This window comes from Hippocampus comes, unplaced genomic scaffold (assembly GCF_001891065.2).
Source record: "Hippocampus comes isolate QL1 unplaced genomic scaffold, H_comes_QL1_v1.1 scaffold313, whole genome shotgun sequence".
NCBI classification, from domain to species: domain Eukaryota; kingdom Metazoa; phylum Chordata; class Actinopteri; order Syngnathiformes; family Syngnathidae; genus Hippocampus; species Hippocampus comes.
Window position 1 is genome coordinate 399,734 of NW_017805037.1, and position 20,993 is coordinate 420,726.

General features: G+C 46.3%; 1 protein-coding gene and 1 long non-coding RNA gene across 4 annotated transcripts in view; one reads left to right on the forward strand and one right to left on the reverse strand.

Moving 5' to 3' along the window:
* The window catches only part of LOC109512313 (uncharacterized), a 16,223-nt gene extending 9,695 nt beyond the window's left edge, over window positions 1-6,528 (reverse strand). The window contains exons 1-2 of one of the 2 annotated variants that reach the window (XR_002167499.1): window positions 6,284-6,528; window positions 2,818-2,925 (exon numbers count right to left, since the gene is read on the reverse strand). This is a non-coding gene — a long non-coding RNA (uncharacterized LOC109512313). Of the gene's footprint in view, window positions 1-2,308; window positions 2,926-6,283 lie in introns of those variants that run through there. The other variant, XR_002167498.1, reaches the window with a different exon arrangement.
* Window positions 1-20,702, forward strand: part of LOC109512312 (pancreas transcription factor 1 subunit alpha) — a 20,810-nt gene extending 108 nt beyond the window's left edge. Inside the window, exons 1-4 of one of the 2 annotated variants that reach the window (XM_019863927.1) lie at window positions 375-445; window positions 7,240-7,324; window positions 18,091-18,827; window positions 19,610-20,702. In XM_019863927.1, the coding sequence (XP_019719486.1) occupies window positions 18,236-18,827; window positions 19,610-19,647 (630 nt within the window). In that variant the 5' untranslated portion in view covers window positions 375-445; window positions 7,240-7,324; window positions 18,091-18,235 and the 3' untranslated portion in view covers window positions 19,648-20,702. Of the gene's footprint in view, window positions 1-374; window positions 446-7,239; window positions 7,325-18,090; window positions 18,828-19,609 lie in introns of those variants that run through there. The other variant, XM_019863928.1, reaches the window with a different exon arrangement.
* Window positions 20,703-20,993: the final 291 nt, after the last annotated feature.

Consider the following 20,993-nt stretch of genomic DNA (forward strand, 5'->3'; position numbering starts at 1 on the left):
CCATAAATGAAATTGAGAACATTCAAAGCAGCTTTCCAAATCTATCAGGAGATTTTAGCGTTGATTTGATTCTAATTTTGTCGTTGTTGTTTTGCATGTTGTTATTCTTTTCATGACTCTTATCATTATTTTGTTATGGAATATTCTATGAAGAAAATGTATATTAAACTACGTATTAAGAAGTCATGTCAAACTCCCATATCAATCCTGTAAACGGATCATAACAGACATGTGTCCCGTTCATATGTATATTTCAACCGAAATGAATTCTCCGGATTGTAGCCTGTTAATGAAGCCAAAAGATACCTCCCTCCACTTTGCCTGAACATGGTACAGTCCAGGTCACCTTTGCTATAAAACGCTTTGGTTTAGTCCACTACCAGTTTGTCAGTTCGACCTGGAAACTTACCACCTCTTATCCCAAGTGCTTCAATGCCCAAATCTGGTAAGCCCGCGTCCACATTGATCCATTTGTTTGCCCAAAAAGGTTCCTTGCCATTGACCTCTTTTCCCAGAACAAAGTTGTGACAACTAAAGACTTGCTTTAGCTTAGCATACGCTTTAGCTTAGCGCATGTCTCAAAGAGACATGGGCTTCTCCTTGGTCAGCTTCACAAAAAAATGTTCAAAAGCAAACATTGTAGACCTCCCCTGATGGTCCAGTACTCTTAGTTAGATACGTTGCCTTCTTTTCATAATTTGATTGAGTGTTGAGGAGCCTCCAACGTGCGTTCATTTTTTTGCGTCGAAATGTTTGAAGGTAAGTGCTGCAAACATGCTGCAGTTGAAGCCTTGTTTTAAGTACTTGGCGATAGTTCTGTGTGTAAATCACTTCAATTTGCCAGGATTGTTGGCAACGCCGTTTTCTGTGGTGAGCCGAATTACAACGCGCTGTTTTTATTTTCATTTTACTGGGACTCGAATGGCTGATCTTTGAATTGTATCCAATAAGCATAATTCAAATTGCAGGTCTGTAAGGGAGCGTTTGATAAACTGCGGGGCAGTGTAAACAGTGACAAGACACATTTTGGAGGACGTGGATGCGGTATTGAAGCCCACGGGCCCCACGCCACGTTGGCTACCCCTGCTCTCGTCAGTCAAACCCTCCCTACACCTGATCCTCAAGTTCATTTTAAAAGAGGAACTAAAAGGCGTCCCTGAGGAACACCGAGACCTGAAATGAACCTGAAAGCAAGTTTTGTTTTTTTCCCTGTTGCTCTTTCATAACAATAAGACATTCTAAATTATAGTCTGCATTCCACATTGTGGCTCTGTACAATACTCTGTACATGTTGCATGCACACAATAAAGAAGAGGAGGCGAAAACAAGCAAGAACATCCCAATCACCCGCCAAACGAACAAACAAACACACATGGATTTTTCTGCATGCAGATCCAGTGAGAGGAGGACACGTCAGAGCTGCGCAACCACACCGAAGGGCAAATTCAACATTGCGCATCATCATAGCTGAAAAAAAAAAAACACTCATCCAGCTGCGGTTTCGTCTTTCCAGTTTACTGCCACATCTGTACCCAAACAAGTCCACTTTTAGGATCACCACGCATGTCAACAGTCACTTAAGGACATCTCCTCAGTCCCTTTGTGTGATGTCAGACTGCAAAGCATTCTTTGGGACATCAAGTCGTGTGTGCCATTTTGATCGGCTCTGAAGATGTCGCACATGTCTGGTTTCAAAGGTTGTGCTCGCTCTTCACAACTTAAAACGGTTCTACGGTCGTTGTGAACTTGCTGTTCTCTCACATGGAGCTGAATGGCAAAACTTTCAACATGCGTTTGAGCCACGAATGGGCAAGACGTTTCCTCTTTCGATTGGAGTTCGGTAATTGTGTCATGAAAAACTATTTGCCCCCCCTTCCTGATTTCTGTGTTCTTTGCATATGTTTCACACACAAAGATTTCAGTTCATCAAAACAATTTTAAAATCATACAAAGACAATCCAAGGACATGCAGTTTCTAAATGGCAATTTAATTTCTTAAGGCACAAAAAAAAAAACAACAATCCAAACCTACCTGTCCCAATGTGAAAAAGTAATTGCCCCCTGAAGCGAATAATGGGTTGTGCCACCCTTGGCAGCAATAACTGAAATCAAACATTTGCGATAATTGGTGATAAGTCTTTTACATCGATGTAGAAGAATCTTCTTTGCAGAATTGCTTCAACTCGGCCATATTGGAGGATTTTCTAGCATGAACTGTCCATTTAAGGTCACACCACAGCATCTCAATTGGAGTCAAATCTAGACTTAGACTTGGCCACTCCAAAACCCTCATTTTGCTGTTTGTTTGTTTTGTTTTGGGTTTTTTTTTTTTTAGCCTTTTGGATCATTGTCCTGCTACATGATTAAAGAGCGTTTAAGTTTGAGGGCGCAAACTGGTTGTCGGACGTTCTCCATCGGAATTTTCTGGTGGACAGCAGAATTCATTGTCCCATCAATCACAGCAAGTTGTCCTGGTCCTGAGGTAGCAAAGCAGCCACGGACCATCACACTGCCACCACCATGCTCCACTGTTGGCATCATGTTCTTTTTATCAAACGCCGTGCCATTTTTCACCCCGCATGTAACGGGCCGCACATCTTCCAAAATGTTCAGTTTTTGACTCATCAGTCCACAGAATGTCTTGGGGATCATCAAACAGCAAACTCACCGCAGGAAGGCCCGATCCGAGATTCAAAGCCCCGAAACGCAGGACTGCGAGGCAAACATGCTCAGCGCTGCTTTGCCGTGCCGCCCGCACAGATAATCAATCGCACTGAGGATGGCTGTTGATGGAGGCCAGGAAGATGCCGCTCTCACCTGCGCAACACCTCGCTCACGCTCCCAGCGGAGGACCGAGTCCGTCTGGCCTCTCTTCGTGTCGCCGCCTAATTCAAAGCATCTTGTGGGGATGAGCGTAGGATGTGACTGCAGAAAAGAAAAGAATCATAACAGGAGGATCAAAGAAGTCGTGCAAATCTATTCCTTCTGGACATGGCGGCTCTCGGCATCAAACAAAGGCAATCCAAAGTCAAGACAGACTGAGCGCAGGGCGCGGACGGAAGGATGAAAGGAGAAAGAAGAAAGTCTCGAACTCTGCAGCTCATGAAGCGGCTCATCGGCCGCACGTGCGGCCCGCTTGATTTACACGCGGCTCCGGCAGCTCGCTTCCAAAAGGAGTTCACCTCCACCTGCTTCCCTGCGAGCGGGATCACACCACGCAGCTGTGTCAGCTCCATAATTCTACGGTCAGAGTGCACTTTGCGGTCTAATTTAGCGGAACGCTTCATGTCAGTGTCTTCTTTTTTTTTTTTTTGGAACGCGAGACAACACGCAGATGGCCCGGCTTCTCTCAGGCTGTATTTCCATTTGTGTACCACGCGTAGAACCAAACTTGATCATCCTTGCAATCGAATGATGTCATGAAAGAGATTTCCATTCTACTAGCGTATCATAAAAAAATCAAATCGTCAAGCGGCAGCGAATGGGCCCTGGCTCCCACTTTTTCTTGGCAAAACGCTTCACAATTCGCGCGCGTGCCCTCCTTCAACTTTTGGCTCGTTTGGGCAAATTCCCGAGTAAGAGTTTGTCAAAGTACGACACCTGGACTTTGTCCTGTTGAAATTTTGGCGTGGCTCCACAAAAAAAATGAATGGCATGACCACCCAATTTCTTGTTCATTTGTGAAAGTGGTGTCGGGTGTTTTTTTTTTAAATTTTTTGTAACCCACTTTTAGGTGGCAAATGGTCAAAATCATCATCAAACGTTGATGCCGTGCGCCACCCACATTAGACGAAGGAAAAAAAAAGTTCCTCCCGAATTTGCTCTTGAGGATACCATGTGGCCGAATTCCCCCACAGAGATTTTTTTTCCCCCAACATTCCAGGAGGCGCTAGTGAGTGAAGCTAATGGTGAACAATGAAACAAAGTTTTTGGCCACGTTAAATCCTCCCAGAACCGATCACATGGTGTAATGTAAATATGATTATAGATGATAACGCACCGTTATGCGAGGACGTCTGTTCCCAAAGCTGCGCGTTGAGCTGTTTATTCTCGATCGATGCAAATCCGTCACCGCGTCGATTTTTGACATTTAGTTTTGAAAGGATGCTGCCGGGGCCGATCCAGAAGACAAAGCCGCATAAAACAAAGAACAAAGTAAGCGGCAAGCTCTAAAGAGCGCATTGGGCCACACTTGAACAATGCTGAATGTTTCGAAACACTTCAAAGAATGGCAGGATTAAAAAAAAAAAAAAAAAAAAAAACATGAGAAATCTTGGCTTCCCTGGCCAAATGCTTCTCTGGAGAAATAACAATTTGAATTCCCACAAGTCATTGAAAAGCGGCCGCAATGAGAAATGGTTTTCCAGATCCCAGATCTGGGTGACCCCGATGTTTGGATGGGAAGCTTTTAGTGTTCGCCGAAGGTGCCGCAAGGGCTTGAGATTGTCACTTTGGTTTGCCATTTAAGAAACGCGAGGCGTTTACTGTCAATCAGAACCTCCTTCAAGTTTCTCTGAAACAAAGAAGTTGTTGTGTGACAGTTTAGAGGAAGTCGCCCTAGTTGGACGATGGGGCTTTTTGAGATCACCGCAAAAGAACAGAGCAGCTGAGTAAGTCCATAACTCAACCGCAAACACAAACTCCCATGTCTATAAAAAAAAAAAAAGAGCCCCCCCCTCCCCCCCTGAAACCCGAACACCCAAGGGTGACACTTAGCTTTTGTGGTTTCGCTTTAGGAAGGAAAACCATGCCGCAAACGGGAAAGGATGACACACTTGGCTTAAAATTAACACGAGTGGGCTTAAAACATGCCCGACGATCCGAAGCGAGATTGATCGCTTTTTTATTTTATTTTTGTGTATTTATTTATTTTGGGTCAAACTAAGCGGCACAGAACATCGTGAGTGTCAGACGGCCCATCACTTACAGCCACTTTGCTGCTGTCGTAAAAGCATCACAAACCGATTTCAAAAATGCACGAGAGCCCGACATGACTGAAATAATGATTCCCCCAAAACAAAAGTTGACTAAAATAATATACCAACGTTAGCAAATTGGAAGCAAACCGTTCTTGAAAAGAAAACAGCGATATGCAAATGTGTTCATCCGCGTTTGCGTGGATAACTCGTGTTCTGCAATACGTGCGCTGCAGCCGATCCTGGGTGGCCGTTGCCGCCATTTGGAAACCCCACCACGGCTTCTCGCTGCTGTTTTTTTTTTTTCGCCTGAACTTATCGCCATGTTGTTTGGAAGGGCGCTGCGGACCTCACAGACTGCACTTAGAACAAGTGAGAAACGACACGGAGGCCTTAGGAAAACCTCGGTTAAGGTCATCCGTGGCAGCTGGCATGCAAGGCGGCCTACAATAATACACAGCTCGTCCCTCTTGACGGCCATCAGTACACACTTGTACAGTCGTGGCACGGCAACGGCGCACGCTTGCGCTGACATCTCCAGACAGTGAAAAATAAACGGAAAGAAGGCGGGGAGCGCGCATAATGAATTCCAGTGTTGTGAGCAAAAGGAAAGCCGAGCCGAGCCGTCGTACGCAACAACGTCCGCGCGCGGACTAGTCGTGTGTCATAAAGTCGAGACCTTAGCACGTCTCCGCCGAGGAGATGAATGAAAGCCGCAGTCGTTAAAATACTTCTGCGAAGACGGGGGTGCTTATCAAATAATACGAACCACATTGCGCTATTCTGGATTTTGGAGTCGGGGGTACTGGAGATAGATAGCGCTACCTTTTCAAGTGCGCTTTGATGTCTGGACCTTAAAACGCAGTTCTGGGAAAATGAAAGATGTCGACTTAAGGACACCGGAGCTCTGGCTTCTGTATACTGGTGGCTCGAAATATAAGTGACCTGGCGCACAAGATTTAAGAGCTACGAGCCGTCGTTTAGGCAATTTTTTTTTTTTTTTTTTACAAGATTTAAGAGCTACGAGCCGTCGTTTCGGCAATTTTTTTTTTTTTTTTTTTGCTATGACTTGCCAGCAAAAATTTGAGATCCTTGTGCAGTACGGGCAGCAGTAAAGTCAATTCACTTCCCAAGCACCAATTTGGCAGATGGTGAGCAATTCTTCAAAAAAAAAAGCTGCTGGTCGCCACACCGTTGAAGTTTACTGTCAAAGTAAACATCAAACAAAGAGAATCACACATTTGTATATTTGAAACAAACCGACAGCTTTGCGTTTGATGAATCCGTTGATCTTAATGCTAACAAACAACGCAAACCGGCACAGGCAGGCTAACTAAGATGGAGACAGCACATTCAATAATACTCACCTGCATATTCTTTATCCTCTGTGAACAACTATTATTACAAGTTACAGGGGATTGATGTCTGCATGTATGTTCCTGTGTCTCTTCTATGACACACGAACCCAAACGGAGCAGCGCAATGTCCGTCGAATTGAAGCCAAAACTGTTTTATTCTTTGCATTCCATTTCATGAAGTCAGCTCACAACCTGGACCCCCGTCAGACGGTATGAACGCGGCGCCGTTTGGCTGGTAGTGTTGCACAACAAAACTTCCCCCCGTGTTGTTGCCAGGCCTGATTAGACCTCAAGACGATGGTAGTGCTCTGTAAAAACACCAATCACCATTTCCTCATAACAAAGTTAGAGAGAGCGATGGTCAGGAGGGGAAATATTTTCCATGCCGGTCTTTTCATTTTCCACCCCAAGCTGTCTTAACAGCAGCAGACCAGGGCATCCATTTCGAAGACGGAAGCCAAGGTCACTCAGACCAGTTGAATTCTTCCTGCTGCTCTAGCAAAAATATTTTCGTTTTGTTACTTTGACTTAGCTAATTGGGGCGGTTGGTTTGATTGGAAACATAAGACAGTGAGTGATGTTAAACAGGCGCACTTTTTTTTTTTTCCTCCATTGAGAAAGTTCATGTATTGTGTAATGATAGATATTTTGGACTTTCAGATCACACTTGAAATATAATGTTATACTTTCCGTATCTTGATGTAGCTGATATTTCATGTTTCCATGTTTTCATATCTTTGATATTAATAATTTGGCATGCTTGCTATGCCTTATTGATGTGTTTTCATGGTGGAGACGACTGGAACAGTGAATTTTCCTCGTGGATGACTGAAGTATCTCGCTAGCTTGCGGGCTACCTAGCTAGAGAGTTAGCTAGTATCTGTCTTGCCGGTTATCTATCCACGTATCAATCTATCCCTCCCATCAATGTGACTTTTTGGTCTCTCTATTTTATTGCATCCCAGGGGACTGATGGCCGGACCCACATGGAAGAGGAGCAGGGCGCCAAATTTACCCAAGTGAAGTGGAATTTCACTCAACAACCATCTGGTAAGTTTTTCAAGCTACGAGTCGTGAGAGAGCTCCTGAGCTGCATCTGCTGGTTCAAGTACAGACTGACAAACAGTTGATTTGTGAAAAATAATCATTGAAGCAAATTGTTACATGTGACATTAACATTGCTCGCAATATGTTCCAATTGCTCTTCTGGTGTGTGTGTGGTTGACTCGAAATGCCCAACGCAACAAACCGAACCGGATTAGCATTATCGAAACAACTTCCAAGAAGGCCCAATGAGGGCAAATGACTCTTTAGGAAATCACTGAGAAACACAAATGATGAAAGGATGATCCCAGTTTTTATTATGTCGTACCCATAAAAATAGCGACGAGAAACAAACATCGCCGTTTGGTTGGGGAGTCACCGCTGGTTGACATGACGACACTGCTGCTATATTCCAAAAGCTATTGCATCTGCATCACAAATAAGCGTCGGAGGTCTTTCTATGTGCACTTCAATCACGGATCGCATAAGCAGGTCCAGAGTCCGGCCGCCTGACACGGCCGTCTGTCTTTGCCATTTCCCTCTGATGTTCTCAGTCACCCCGCCCTCAAATTCCTCCAGCATGTCTCATTCCTTTTTGCTGCGGGCCAGGCCGGCTCCCCCGGGGCTCATCTTCAGGAGGAAATTATTTTTCATTACCACCAAAACACTGCGACTTTGGCCGGCTTGGCCTCGTGGCCCTCGCGATGGCCGTCCAGGTTGTAAGGTCATACTTCCTCCCGCCCGTGAGGTGGCACTCGGAAGGTCATCGCGTGAGCCCGTTGTTGACTCCACCGAGCAACTTGGGGTTGTATATCACAGTAAAGGTCCTAAATGGACTTCTTTAAAGTCATGGGGGTGTCCAATCCATCTTCACCCAAGCGACGCTTGTCAAGCTTTGTGGTCATTTTTGACCATAATGGCCCTCAAAAGTGTTGTTTTGCGTTGGACTAACCTCCATTTTAGGATTCCCGGAGACATCCGTCCCTCTTCAATATGCTCTTATCCTGTCCCGGGGTCACAGACTGCTGGAGCCGATCCCAGCTGACTTGGGGCAGACAGGGCGGGGTACACCCTGGACCCGTTTAAGGCACATCAACGATTGCTTTGGAGCAGTTTTCCCAAGTTTCGGAGAAAAAGCTGAATGAGTTTTGCTTTGGGAATGTTGCGACTCATCAACGTGGTTACATGGTTCTTGTCATTCAGGTGACTCAGCAGTAATGTTCGAGACTTCGTTGATCACAGTGGCCACGCAGCGCAAACCGAAATAATCAGCTCGCTTTTATTGTAAGTTTCCTCAGAAGGGCCAAAAATTAAACAAGGAAGCAGGAGGATGAAAAGGAAGGCCCGAGAAGAATTTGAGTAAACGTCTGCTTCCCGAAGCTGCAGGGCAACCTGATCTGCTAATCGGGATGCATTTCTGTTGGAATCCTGAGTCACTCTGGCCTGCAATTTGCTGGCGACCGCTCCTGGGTGGACCCAGCCTCTTGCCAAAAGTCAGCTGGGATAGGATCCAGCTCACTGATGAACCAAAGACGAGGAAATGGCTGGATGGATGGATGGATGGATGGATGGACGGACGGACGGCCGGCCGGCTGGGGGCCGGCATCACTCTGACCATTAAAGTTAGCCCAGAAAATCTCATCTGTAAACAAACACAGTGCAGCTCAACCTCTAATATGCGGACGTCATGTCTAGCCAGGGACATCTCACCCGTCGGGGTTATGGGGGTGTTTCAACACCTACACTTTTCCTGAAGACAAGGGTTCAAAGTCAGTTTTCCCCTGTCACCCTTGTCTGCGTTGTCCATTTCTGAAAAAGAAACCCGTGATGCTGTACTTTCCTCAAAAGAAAAGAGTAAAGGTTTGACATTTGAAATATCCCTGCATTCCTTTTCTATGCAGCCTGAAGCCAGACATTTAAGCTGAGTACCAAAGGAAACCAAGAGAATTGCGCCTGCTCTTAAAAGCACACAGCATGAGGCTAGACCGCCTCTTGAGGATTGAAGGTAACACGTCATGGGAAATACAACGAATGACATTTACATGGCAGTGTTATACCACTTGATGGTACAGATATTTCAATACAAACTGTGTAGCATATGTAGACAGACAACATAATAGTCATATAGGCATATATTCTTTATCCTCTGTTAAAAATGATTGTCTCACTGCAGGTTACTGAATCCCACACATTACAGTCGTTGAGTCAAAGGCTTCATTTGTCTGCCTGACGGTGCAACCCGGTGGCCAAGTCGGGCACACCTGAAGGAGCTGCAATGAATTCCCCATGACGCATACTATTTCATTCTTTACAATTCTTTTGAGTATGTTCTTACAATGTCTTTTTATAAAGTACAATATCGACATTTTTTGTGTGTATGTTTGTTTTGGGGTTGGAAGACTGGAACAGATTATTGGAATGGAAATTTCAAGGTGACCAATGGCGCGTCATGGACTAGTATGGGCAGTTTCTGAAACAAAAATTTACTTTGAATTCTGACTTGGCTAGTGAGAGACTACGGTGCCGTTCAATTTATGTACAAATTCAAGCAGAGGGAAGAACTTTGTTGAAGTGCTTCTTGTGAAACCAGAGCTCATCAAATGTTTGGGCAGCTTGCTATCTTCAGGCCCTGGACCTGATACAGTTTTTGATTTCTTCCTATGATTTGGATTCCTTTCCCCGCTGTGTCTTTTTGTGTCCTTCTCAGTTTCATTTCGCCTCAGTCATTTGCCCCCGGCCCACCCTTCCACCTTCCTCGGCTAAATGTTGAATCACAATGAATCATTGATTCTCGTTTTTCGCTCATGGATGTTTAGTTTTTTTTTTCCCCCCGCAACTCCTGGGAATCTAATTTCCTGTTTCTGCTCCCGTCAACTGATTGATGTTTATGTTTAACAATCTGTTTCTGTTTTCCACTCTTTAGACCTTCTTTCCGCCAAACCCAGCTCTTTGTCTCCCCCCCCCCAACCCTCCGATTTGCTCGCCATTATCTACACGGAATATTTCGACGTATCGAAGGATACAAAAGCAGATTGAGTAGTTGGCAGCAGTTGAACCCGTTTGACAACGGCAACGCCTCCAATATGCGTCTCGAAATGCGACGTACACATCAGGGCGGCGACTTGAAAGCCTGCCGCTCGGTGAATGCTCTTAGCTCTCTAAAATGCCTTCCTTTTTTTTTTTTTATCAGACTTCAAGTTCCCACTGAAGGTGAGAATGTTAAGATGCACGTCGTGCAGCGTGTTCTGTGAGGTTCGGGCTCAAATTTGCATAAACTCAACTGGAGCCTCAAGGCAAGGTGGAATCGGTTCACACTTTGAGTCAGCATAATGCAATTATTCCTCCGTAGCAACCACTAATTTAAGGGGATTTTTTTTTTTTTGGCGGCGGGGGAGTCAAGGGAAACAGATGACTAACGAGAAGGCCTTCCCAAAATGCTGGAAACAGAGAATGATAAAAAAAATAGCATATTCAGGTTCAGGTTATACTTTCTCCTTTAGGATTTCGTATGTTTTAGTTCCTGTGGCAATTTGCCAGATCAACATCCATGAAGTGCTCGTTCATTCGTGCCGCAAAGAGCCCCGCGTCCGAATCCCGCCCGGTGCCATCCCCGCACCGGATTGCGTGGGAGGATCTGAATACTGCTTGTTGTGTAATTCAGATTTCAACATTTCTTTTCTCAGAGCTCGCCCGCAATGTTTTGGTGCATGCGGAGGTACGATTGGCGGGGGGTAGGTAGCGCTCCAAAGCCCCCCCTCCACCCCCACCGCAACTGTCAGCCGCTCATGGAAACCAGACCTTTAATTGCTCTCAGATGGCGAAGCGTTTGGTGTGCGAGACGCCGAGTGTGACTGTGCACTCCGCTTGGATTCCTCCATTACGCCAACCGTTGCGTCTAAATGGGCGTAGGGGGAGCACGTCGGGCCCGGGCCAAATATTTGCAACATTGATAACAAAATACGTTTCCGTGACAAATTGACTTTCGGTTCCGTGTTTGGCTGTCGATCAGACGAAGAAGAATGTTGTGATGTTTGTGTGCCGCTGAGAAGCAAAGTTGGCACTGACACATCAAATTGTAAATGTTGACGTGAAAAGACGCATTATTGCTTCTCGCCATTGCAGACTTTGAGCTTGAGGCATCGCTAAATGACTCCATTGGTCTCCAAGCACTTGACGGCATACCCCAGATTGGTTCTCTGGGTATGCGGTGTCCGATGTTTGGGGTGTAGCATCCCGCTCGAATGAGGGGCGGGACAAACCTAACCTTGCGAAAGCAAGTTGCCGAAATAGCGCGGCCGCGTTTTCGCAGTAGTAAGCAGTCAGAGGATATATGACGAGTCAACAAGAGGCTGAGCTTCAACACGAGACGTCGTGCGTGACTGTTGGATCCCCGGGAATTGTTCCAATCCATTCAAAGCACAGCGCAATTCTCGCCACACCCACCGTGGAATCTTCCAAAACTTGGAAAGTCCACAAGGGTTCTGGCACGCTTCCAAAATTTTTTTTTCCGCAATAAACAATAAGCTTGTTGCACTTTTATTGAGGGAAGAAACGATCAGAATTTTTTTTTCGCTATCCCCAAATGAATGATCGATCTATTCGTTGTCAAAAAATATCAAAACCATGAAAATATGTGTGGGCCATTGGAAGAAAGGATGCCGGCTGATTGCGGGCTTCAACAAAACGCTTTTTAAGGGTGATGGGGTGGGGGTCAAGAATTATAATGGGGCGCATGTTATTCATGGGAAAACGACATGACTTCTTGGTTGCGTGAAGATGTTCTGCTGACTGATGTGAAGGAGGCGATTGTGCGAGCCATGCGGTGACAGTTGAGCACTTTTGCGGAGTTAAGGCTTCGGTCTTAGGCCAAGCATTAGCATTAGCAAAGCATTAGCATTAGCATGAGCAAAGCATTTCCTGTCCCATTTTGGAGGCTGTCTAAATTCGATGATTAGCTCATTAAAGCTCCGATTGAACAACCCGACTGGCAGTCCAAGTCATTCTGAAGTCTTTCGTTTCGCTTTTTCTGAATGGACGCCGAGTTTGCGAGCTCCGTGTCGATTGGAGCGAAAGGTCAGAATCGAACGAGTGGTTGATTTCTAAAGAAATGGAATACAGATTCAAATTGCGATGAAAAGTTCGAAAGAACAATATTCATGGACGTTGGAGCGAGGACAGGATGAACCTCGCAGCTCTGTGATTGGTCCTCCATAGAAACGCCGTGACAACTCCCAACTCGAAATGCTTGTGTGCTTTGCTCTGTTGCGATGGGCCGTTAGTCGAGTTGATTTGGATCGTTTTGCTGTCGTGCTAACCCGAGTCTTTGTTTCCTCGTGTCTTTGATCAGGGGCTAATAAGAAACATACCCCTGGCCCAGTTTAGAAACAACTCCACAGTCCTCGATGATGTCGATATTAGATGAAAGAGGAAGTTCATAAATCATTTTAGGATAGGATGACTTAAAAAAAAAAAAAAAAGCGGGGAAGATTCGCGTTATTTTAGTGACGGACAGCTTCTTGTCTGTACACCTTGGCGTTTTCCCTCCACTGGCCACCTCTTTCTCTTGAGATCCGATGCGAAGGTTCTTTTTCGCACCGTGGATCATTCAGCACGTGTCACCAGAGTGGACGCATTCATCCGCCCAGCAGAAAAGAGATCATCAGCTCTTTCCCCACAGTCGAGCGCCGAGTTGGCCGATGATGCTCGGCGTTTGCATTCTTTGTTTTTGGATTGGCGCTTTCTCCGTACTTGCCGTTGCTTTCACCGTCTCGCTCCCTGCGTGCTCTCTCCTCAATTCAACCCTCTGGAAAATGTGCCTCACCAGCTCGATTTGGACACGGCCTCCCGTCCGGCGTCAATGCGGAAGGTCGTCGAGAGTGTGAAGGTCCGAAATGAAAGCATTCCTTTTCAGTTGCAAGTTCCACGCTGGACAGGGTCCACCCTAAAAAAAAAAGAAGAAAAAAAAAAAAGAAAATGCAGGAGAAAGGATGAACAGGCTGAAGTTGTATTTTTTTTTTTTCCCCTACCTTGATGATCGAGACAACCGGGTCAGAGAACACAGAGAGATGAGACTATGACAAAGATAGCAGCTGGTCTTTAGGAGTCTCTGCAGTGACCTGAGACAGCTTTTTGAAAGTACGATCCCATCCGTGTGTGTGTGTGTGTGTGTGTGTGTGTGTGTGTGTGTGTTTGTGTGTTCGTCTCAGGAATCCGTCACAGACTGAGGACATTTCCATCTGCTTTCAGTGTCCTCATAAAAGTGACCTGCAGGCTTCACGGCGAAATCGTCAACGTTCCGGTTGGTCCGCGTCCCCCTGAAGCGGGCTGACGCCAATGAATTTTCAGGGAAATACACATCAGAATGATCCGGTCAAAATGTGAAAGTTAAACTGAAAACAAAAAAAAATCCATTCCATAACGCTGACTATCAATTTTTAACGTGTGCGTGTGATTGTGTGTGGGTCTAGGGGAGTGCAATGTATTTATATATTTTTTTTATATTTTTATACTTCGACGCACTTGGGGGTGGAGGCTCCTGCAGAATTTCGTTGTAACAAGTGTGCAATGAAAATAAAGTATTCATTCATTCATTCATTCAACTGCAAAAATGGCTAGAAGTCACTTTGACTTTGACGGGAAAAGTGCAATCGGGCGCAATGTTGGCCGATTTTGGCTTTCTGTGCCCTGTCATGCCGCACGGATGTCGGGCACGACTCCCCGTTTTCGCACCAAATAAGAACTTGAGCTGATCGGTGACATAGTTGGGTGTCTGCTAATGCATTCCTCGCCGTGTGAAAAGCTCCACCGTTTGAAATCTGTTTTTTTGCCGAAAAGACGCTCTTGTGCAAATCGGCTCTCGTCGAATTGCTTGCCATCTTTTGTGATTAAAAAGAACATTTTGTTCCGTCAAAAGGAGTCTTGCGCGGGACGCCGAACCCAATACTGCGACACTCCTCCCGTGTTAGTCCGCCTGACGGCATGAATTCTTCCTTCCTCGCCATCGCGTGGAGGTGACCGTTCTTTCCGGCGCCACCCTCGACATACCGAACCTCTGCCGTCAAAAACCGAGACAGCCCAGATCCTTTCTGTAGCTGCTGTTTTTCACAAGCCCAACACAACGGTGTCGACAGCGCGACATCCTCTGCTTGCCTTTTATACTTTTGCCCATTTGCTTTGATTCATGCGTGCGCAGCGCTAGAAGGACACGGTCGCAGTCACGTGCTGGGCCTTACACCTGTTATCCATGTTATAAGTGCTTTTATTAAAGCGGAGGCTGCTTACAGCGCCAGGCTTTTTTGGGGGGTTTTTTGCAAGCCCTGCGAGCGAGAACCGGCGCCCCTGGAGGGCCTGTTTGCTTTGGGCCCACTTTACCTTCCCGTGATGCCTTTCCCAGACTCGCTGCCTGCAATGAAAACAGCGCCGCTTCTTGCCTTGAAGTACGATGGACTTTCATTTTTACGATAGTCACCCAAAAAACTGTCGCCGTGCGTGGCGTTCGATTCGTGATGTGACCAGCAAGCCCCCCAGCCCCTCCCTCACATCGTTTGTGTAGTGAACTGGCTCAACCTCAGCTCCGAGCCATACTTGGTGTAAGGCTAACAATCATTCCTATCGCAATGCTAATCTGCTGTGTAGTCAAGGCTAACTTGTGCTCTGAGCTATCGCGTCAATGTGCCATGACACTCTAATGGCCGAGTGCGGATCAAAGCGGCCAAAAGATTGCGCTCGGCCGCCAAGACGGATCCCAGAGGCCTTTGGAAGCGCGATGCTTATCATCCTCGGACGCAAACAAACGCGACGCACGTCGCAGGACACGACTCTGGAATGAAGCGCTGTTGTTGTTGGGCCGCAAGACTTTGCCGTGCTTCTTCCTCGCTGTGAGCACGCGTGTGCATTCTGGCGCCGAGTTTTGCTTTCGCTCTGACTTTTTATGTCGCTCGCGACAATTCAACTTCAAACCCGTGTGTTTTGTTGTTCTTACAGTAGGAATATTTACGGCAAGCCGTTTTCAATTTCCATCCCTACTAATTATTTTTCCCACCCACCCCCGCAGTTTAGAATAGCCGTTATGTGTCTTAAGATGTCTGTGATGTGTTTTTAGCAAAATTCCCGGACGGTTAAGAACACCCCATTAGTTGTTTTCAGGAGACTAATCTGAAGTATAGTTGGTGCAGCTCTGCTTACCTTTTGGCTTTGACATCTGGCTCACAGTTGATGCATTCTGGGTTGGTTTGACTCTGCTTTGCATGTTAGATTCTTTTAAGATTATAAATTGTCCCCAGTGAGAATGTGTGTGCGTGAAAGGTTGGTAGCCCCACAAGTGACTGCCAAGAGCCAACTCGGTTTAAGTGAAGATTCACAACTGTCTATGGTTGTGTTCACCAGGCCACCCCGGGCAGCTTGTCTGTTGCTCCATCGTCTTGTGTTGATTTTACTTTTAGCACCATGACAGCACACGCCCTCTTTGTTTTGGCCGCCTTTTCCACTTGACACACGTGCGAATAGCATTGATTGCGCAACGCCGAGCCTCCTGAGCGGATGAATTGTGAGACAAACAATGAGGCCAGGCTGGCTGTGACAGGACCCGAGCAGACCCGAAGCGTGGAGCGTCAGCTGGGGTTGCGCTGTCTTTGGCAGAGAGGAGCCAGAAGGTGCTGACAGGGCGGCTAAAAAAAAAGGGTGGGGGGGGGGGGGGGGGGGGGGTTCGGGGCACTCCAGAGTGGTCCGGTCTGGCTGCTTCTGTCTTCATCACTCGTTCAATGCGGCAGAGCCTACGAAAACAAACCCTCAGTGAAAACTGATGGTGTGGCCATTGTTTCTTAAGGTCGATTATTTAAACTTCTAATTACCGAATACAGTGACGACTTGAGATATGAGTGACCCGGCTCAAGAGTTTTTCAAGATATGAGCTAAGTCCGCTCTATGGTGGCTGGGAACTGCGCTCACTTCAAGACAAGCAGCAGTTTGGAAGACGGTCATCAAAAAAAGAAGCTTCAAGCTGTTGGTTGAAGTTTACGAACAAAGAGTATGACGCGTTGTCGGTTTAAACAATCACAAAAATTTGCATCTATGTTTTTGTCTCATTGCCCTTCAAGCAACAACTCCTTGATTACAAATAGTGGAGCAACACGTAGACAGACAATATTACGGTACTTGCAGGTCTATATTCTTTATCCTCTGTGAAGAACGACGCGCTACTGCGGCTTACTGAGTAATTGAAACAAAGTCCTTCGCATGCCTCAGTACGTCTGTATTATCCTGCCCCCAGGTGGCCAACATGTTCACACCAGAAGGCGGAGCCCATTGTCCAATGAGATGAAGCAAAAAACGATTTTATGCTTCACATTCTGTTGTGTCTCTCCAAATGTTTTTATAACGCACAATATTAGAGGGCCATTTTTCTTTCGAGTCTTTACGACGGCATTTTGCCAAACTTCGAAGCAAGCAAACAACTGAAATCAAATTGACCTCACTATTGTTGCATTCCTGCGTCATTCTGTTGACGTTCGAGGTAAAAGCACGTTGCATGCCCCAATGCTGGCTGCAAATTAGCATCGCTGTTCATCGTCACTTGTTGGGAACGGCTTCAAAATAAACACTCGCGTGTTGATTTGGCTCGGATTGGAGCCTACATTTCACTACTGGGGGGGGATGGAGGGGTGAAGAATGCTAATATAATTATCGTTCAATGTTCGACCCGTCATCAAACCATTGATTGGGGTCGTGTGGCTTTTGTCTCTTTTCGTTTAAAATTACAACACATTTTCCACATCCCAATTTCAAAATACAATGGCTTTTGCATCGTGTAAATTATTCAAAATTCCAAACGCCCGTTCTCACTTTCTTTTTTTTTGGGGGGGGGGGGCGGCAAGCTTCACCCGTCTTTGCTTTCGAATCAGCTGCTTGTGAAGAAAACGGCCCCCCTTCTTGCTTTCGTTCTTTCTTTTGTCAGGAGTGTAAACAGGTTTGCCGAGAATTAACTTTGTGGAGGACTTTGGGAAATAAAAAGCGCGTGTTTGCGAGCACCCACGGGTGGATTACGTTCGAATCCACATTTCTTAACATTGTTTGCATTTTGCACCTCACAAGTCGATCTTTTATGGGCAAATCATGATCAGATTATGTCCAGTAATTCATGTGGAACGAATAATAAAGACAGAATCCATTTTGGGGCTGTTCGTGCGAAAATACGCGATAGGGACACCTCATTAGGTACACCCGCTGCCTCCCCACTACCCAAAAGAACTGCGTGCCTTTAAAAAAATATATATTCATTTCACTTGGGAATAATTCAATGATTTACATGAATTTCAGCCAACTTTGTGCAGTTTTACACAAACGCAGTGCATTTTCTTAAGAGCACTTTTTGCTAAAAGCTTGATTTAATTTTTCTTAATTCCTTCTTTTTTGATTCTTGATCGATGTAATTGTCCATCCATTGCGCGTGCTAAAATAAATGCAAACACCCCACTTTTGGTCATGAAATGAGATGTGGAAGACTTTTGAAAGTGCTTCCGTGTGTTTTTGACAGTAGTCAGCTGAGCTTAAATAGATCCAAACGCGTCCATTCATTCACAGGCCCGGCGTGGGCCTGCTGTGCCACTTAATGAGCGGCGCAAGTCCTCAACTCACTAAATAGTGTTTTGTCAATATTAGCGGGACTACTTGGAAGAGGGCTGGGCGAAGGTGGGGGTCTATAATTGGACACGTGTTTCCCCCCCATTCTTTTTGTCATTTGGAGATCAACCGATCCCTTTGTAATTGTTTTTTAGCAAGGGTTCTCAAGAGGCTCCTTTCAGAAAACACGGAGGCCCTGGAGGTATTTAACGCGCGCCGCGGTGACGCGCAACGTCACTCGGTCACCCACGAGCGCGGCGGCCTCCCGCGCCACCTGCTCAAAAATCACCACACCGCGCCATGGAGGACGTTCTGTTCGATCTGGACCAAGATGCCTCGCCGGATTTCGCCTTCTGGGGTCAGATGGAGCAAAACCTGCAGTTCCAGACGCAGCTGGACACGTTGCTGCTGGACTGCGGCGGCGGCGCCGCGGCGGCCGGCGGCCAACTGTCGCCCTGGTCCTCCTCGCTGGGCTGCCAGTCGGTGTTCCCCGAGGCGCAGCTCACCTTCGCCGACTTTGACGCGCAGTCCCCCGGCGACGAGGAGGCCGACGACTTCGGCGCCGACGAGTCGTCGGAGGCGGCCAAGCGGCAGCGCGCGCGCCGGCTGCAGGTGTCCCAGCAGCCGTACAAGGTGCAGAGGCACGCCGCCAACATCCGCGAGCGGAAGCGGATGCTGAGCATCAACTCGGCATTCGAGGAGCTGCGCTGCCACGTGCCGACCTTCCCGTACGAGAAGCGGCTGTCCAAGATCGACACGCTGCGGCTGGCCATAGCCTACATCGCCCTCCTCAGGGAGATCCTCATGTCCGGCTGCGACCCCAAGTCCTACGTGGACGAGTGCATGAAGAGCGGATACAAGAACCACACTAACGCCATTTGGAACACGAGTGGTGAGCGATCGTCATCCCTTTCTGCCTTCCCAATGACAATGAGGCTCGTTTTTTTTTTTCGTGTGACGCAAGACAAATCTTAGCGGGTCCTCGGTTTACGACGCGCCTGACCTCCGTGCGTGTGTGTGTGTGTGTGTGTGTTTATTCTCACGAGGCAATTTAATAAAAGGGAAACCATTTTGTATACATTTACGTTTTTTTTTTCCATTCAGGTAAATGATCAAAACAACTATCTTATATGGGGGAAAAAGTTTTTTAAATTTATTTTTGTACCTAAATGACATTTCTTAGTGCGCAATTTTCCAGTGCAGGAAGTAAAAGTAAAAAGTCACCAGAAAAATATACACTCAATTTATGCGCAGATACCTGAAAAATCTACAGTAACAAAAGTACAGTATAAATGTTTTTGGGTATGTCACTGAGGATGTAGGTTGACCTTTGACGCATTATTGTGAATGTTTACAAAAGAAAGCTTGTCAAAAATTAATTGAAGGATTAGGTGCAAAGAGGAGTTTTGTGATTAAATGGAAAAGTCATTTCAAGTCGTGCTAGTTGCAAACTTCCACTCCCAGGTGTGTTTCCTTTATTAGTACTCCAGATTTCATCCAATCGTTTTCTGGCTGTCTTTTCTTTTTTCTCTTTTTAACCCTACTCAAAAAATTCTGCTCTCGAGTCTCTCTTTGTGGCCATTGAGTAGTAAGTGTGCCTCCATATAGAACTCATTAAACAGTCATTGAAACGTATCAAAACTCACGTTTTTTGTTCCGCTTTTGTGTCCCCAGACCTGACAGCTCGTCTCTCGTGGATAAAGTGGGATTAGTTGAGGGCTGTGGGGCACCCCCCCGAATGCGGAGATCTCCGTCTTGCTCTCTCCTCGACATCTGCAGACTTCTCACTGGGTCGCACGCACCTCAGGCTTTTAATATTGTAATTTATGGTCGACTGGTCATTGAGAACCTTTGCCAGCGAGGCCTTGGCGGGACGGAAAGGCCGTGGGCATTGTTTGCCCAAATGGATGCCACTTGTCACATTGCAGCGAGAGTGAGTGAGAGAGGGGGTGGGGTGGGGGGGCACGCTGGCATGAGACTTCCGGGGCCCTTCCATCCCGCGCTGGAGTGTGTGAGAAAAGAGTCTTGATCATGTAAATGAGACGACAGTGAGACCCAGATGACGGCACGACGGCAGCTTGTCGACACTTTTGTTCGTTTCTCGCCTCATTTATCTATTTATTTATTTATTGAAACCTAATTATGGCTAATTTATGCTTAAAAAAACTCATGTGCACAATATTGCTCGCCAGTGCAAAGGCTCTTTTGGAATTGTTGTTTATTGTTATCCCGAATCGTCTTTTTGTAGGCTGTCGCATGCACAGAAATGGATCCATTTTGGTAGGGGTTTGGTTGTATTTTCGGCGTCCCAAAACCCACACCTAGTGCTACGAACACCTGTTTGAATGATCCCCACCAAAATGGTTGCGCCTGTCCATCGTAACAACCCAGGAAGAAAAACTCAATAGCCCATGATTGAAATGTAACAATCGGCCATTTTAGTTCGGAGCAGCAGATGCCAAGACTCATCCTTTACCCAAAGTCCAACAAGGAATATCGCCTCTTGGGGGATCTCAAATCTGCTCAAATATGTTGCAATTGTGTGTATTTTGGTATAAAGGGTTGTTTGTATATTTAAGCATGTCTCAAAACCCCAAAATAATTCACTCGGGAGCTCCCTGGCTCCAGTTGGAGCGATATACACAAAATTGGGTCCCGTATTTTCCGCACTGAAAGGCGTACCTTAACGCCTTGCATTTTCTTGAAAGCTCACAGCGTGCCTTAAAATCCGATGCGCCTTGTGTATGGTCATTACGGCAATATTTCGACCCCAAAATGGCTCCTTGCTCGAGACGTGCTGACAACGCAGAGTTCAAACTGAAGGCGATCGGTTACGCAGTTGAACACGGAAATAGAACAGCGGCAAGAGAGTTCAACATTAATGAGTCAATGTTGTAACTTGCTGTTGGTTAAATGAACCGTGTCGCCGCTTTATTAAATAAGTTTTACTGACATCTGATCGATCTGTTGGGGTTTCCTTGAGCATAGCTCCATCTAGTGGATGCATTGTAGATTACGTCTTCTAATGCGATGCGCCCACCGTATGAAAAAATTACAA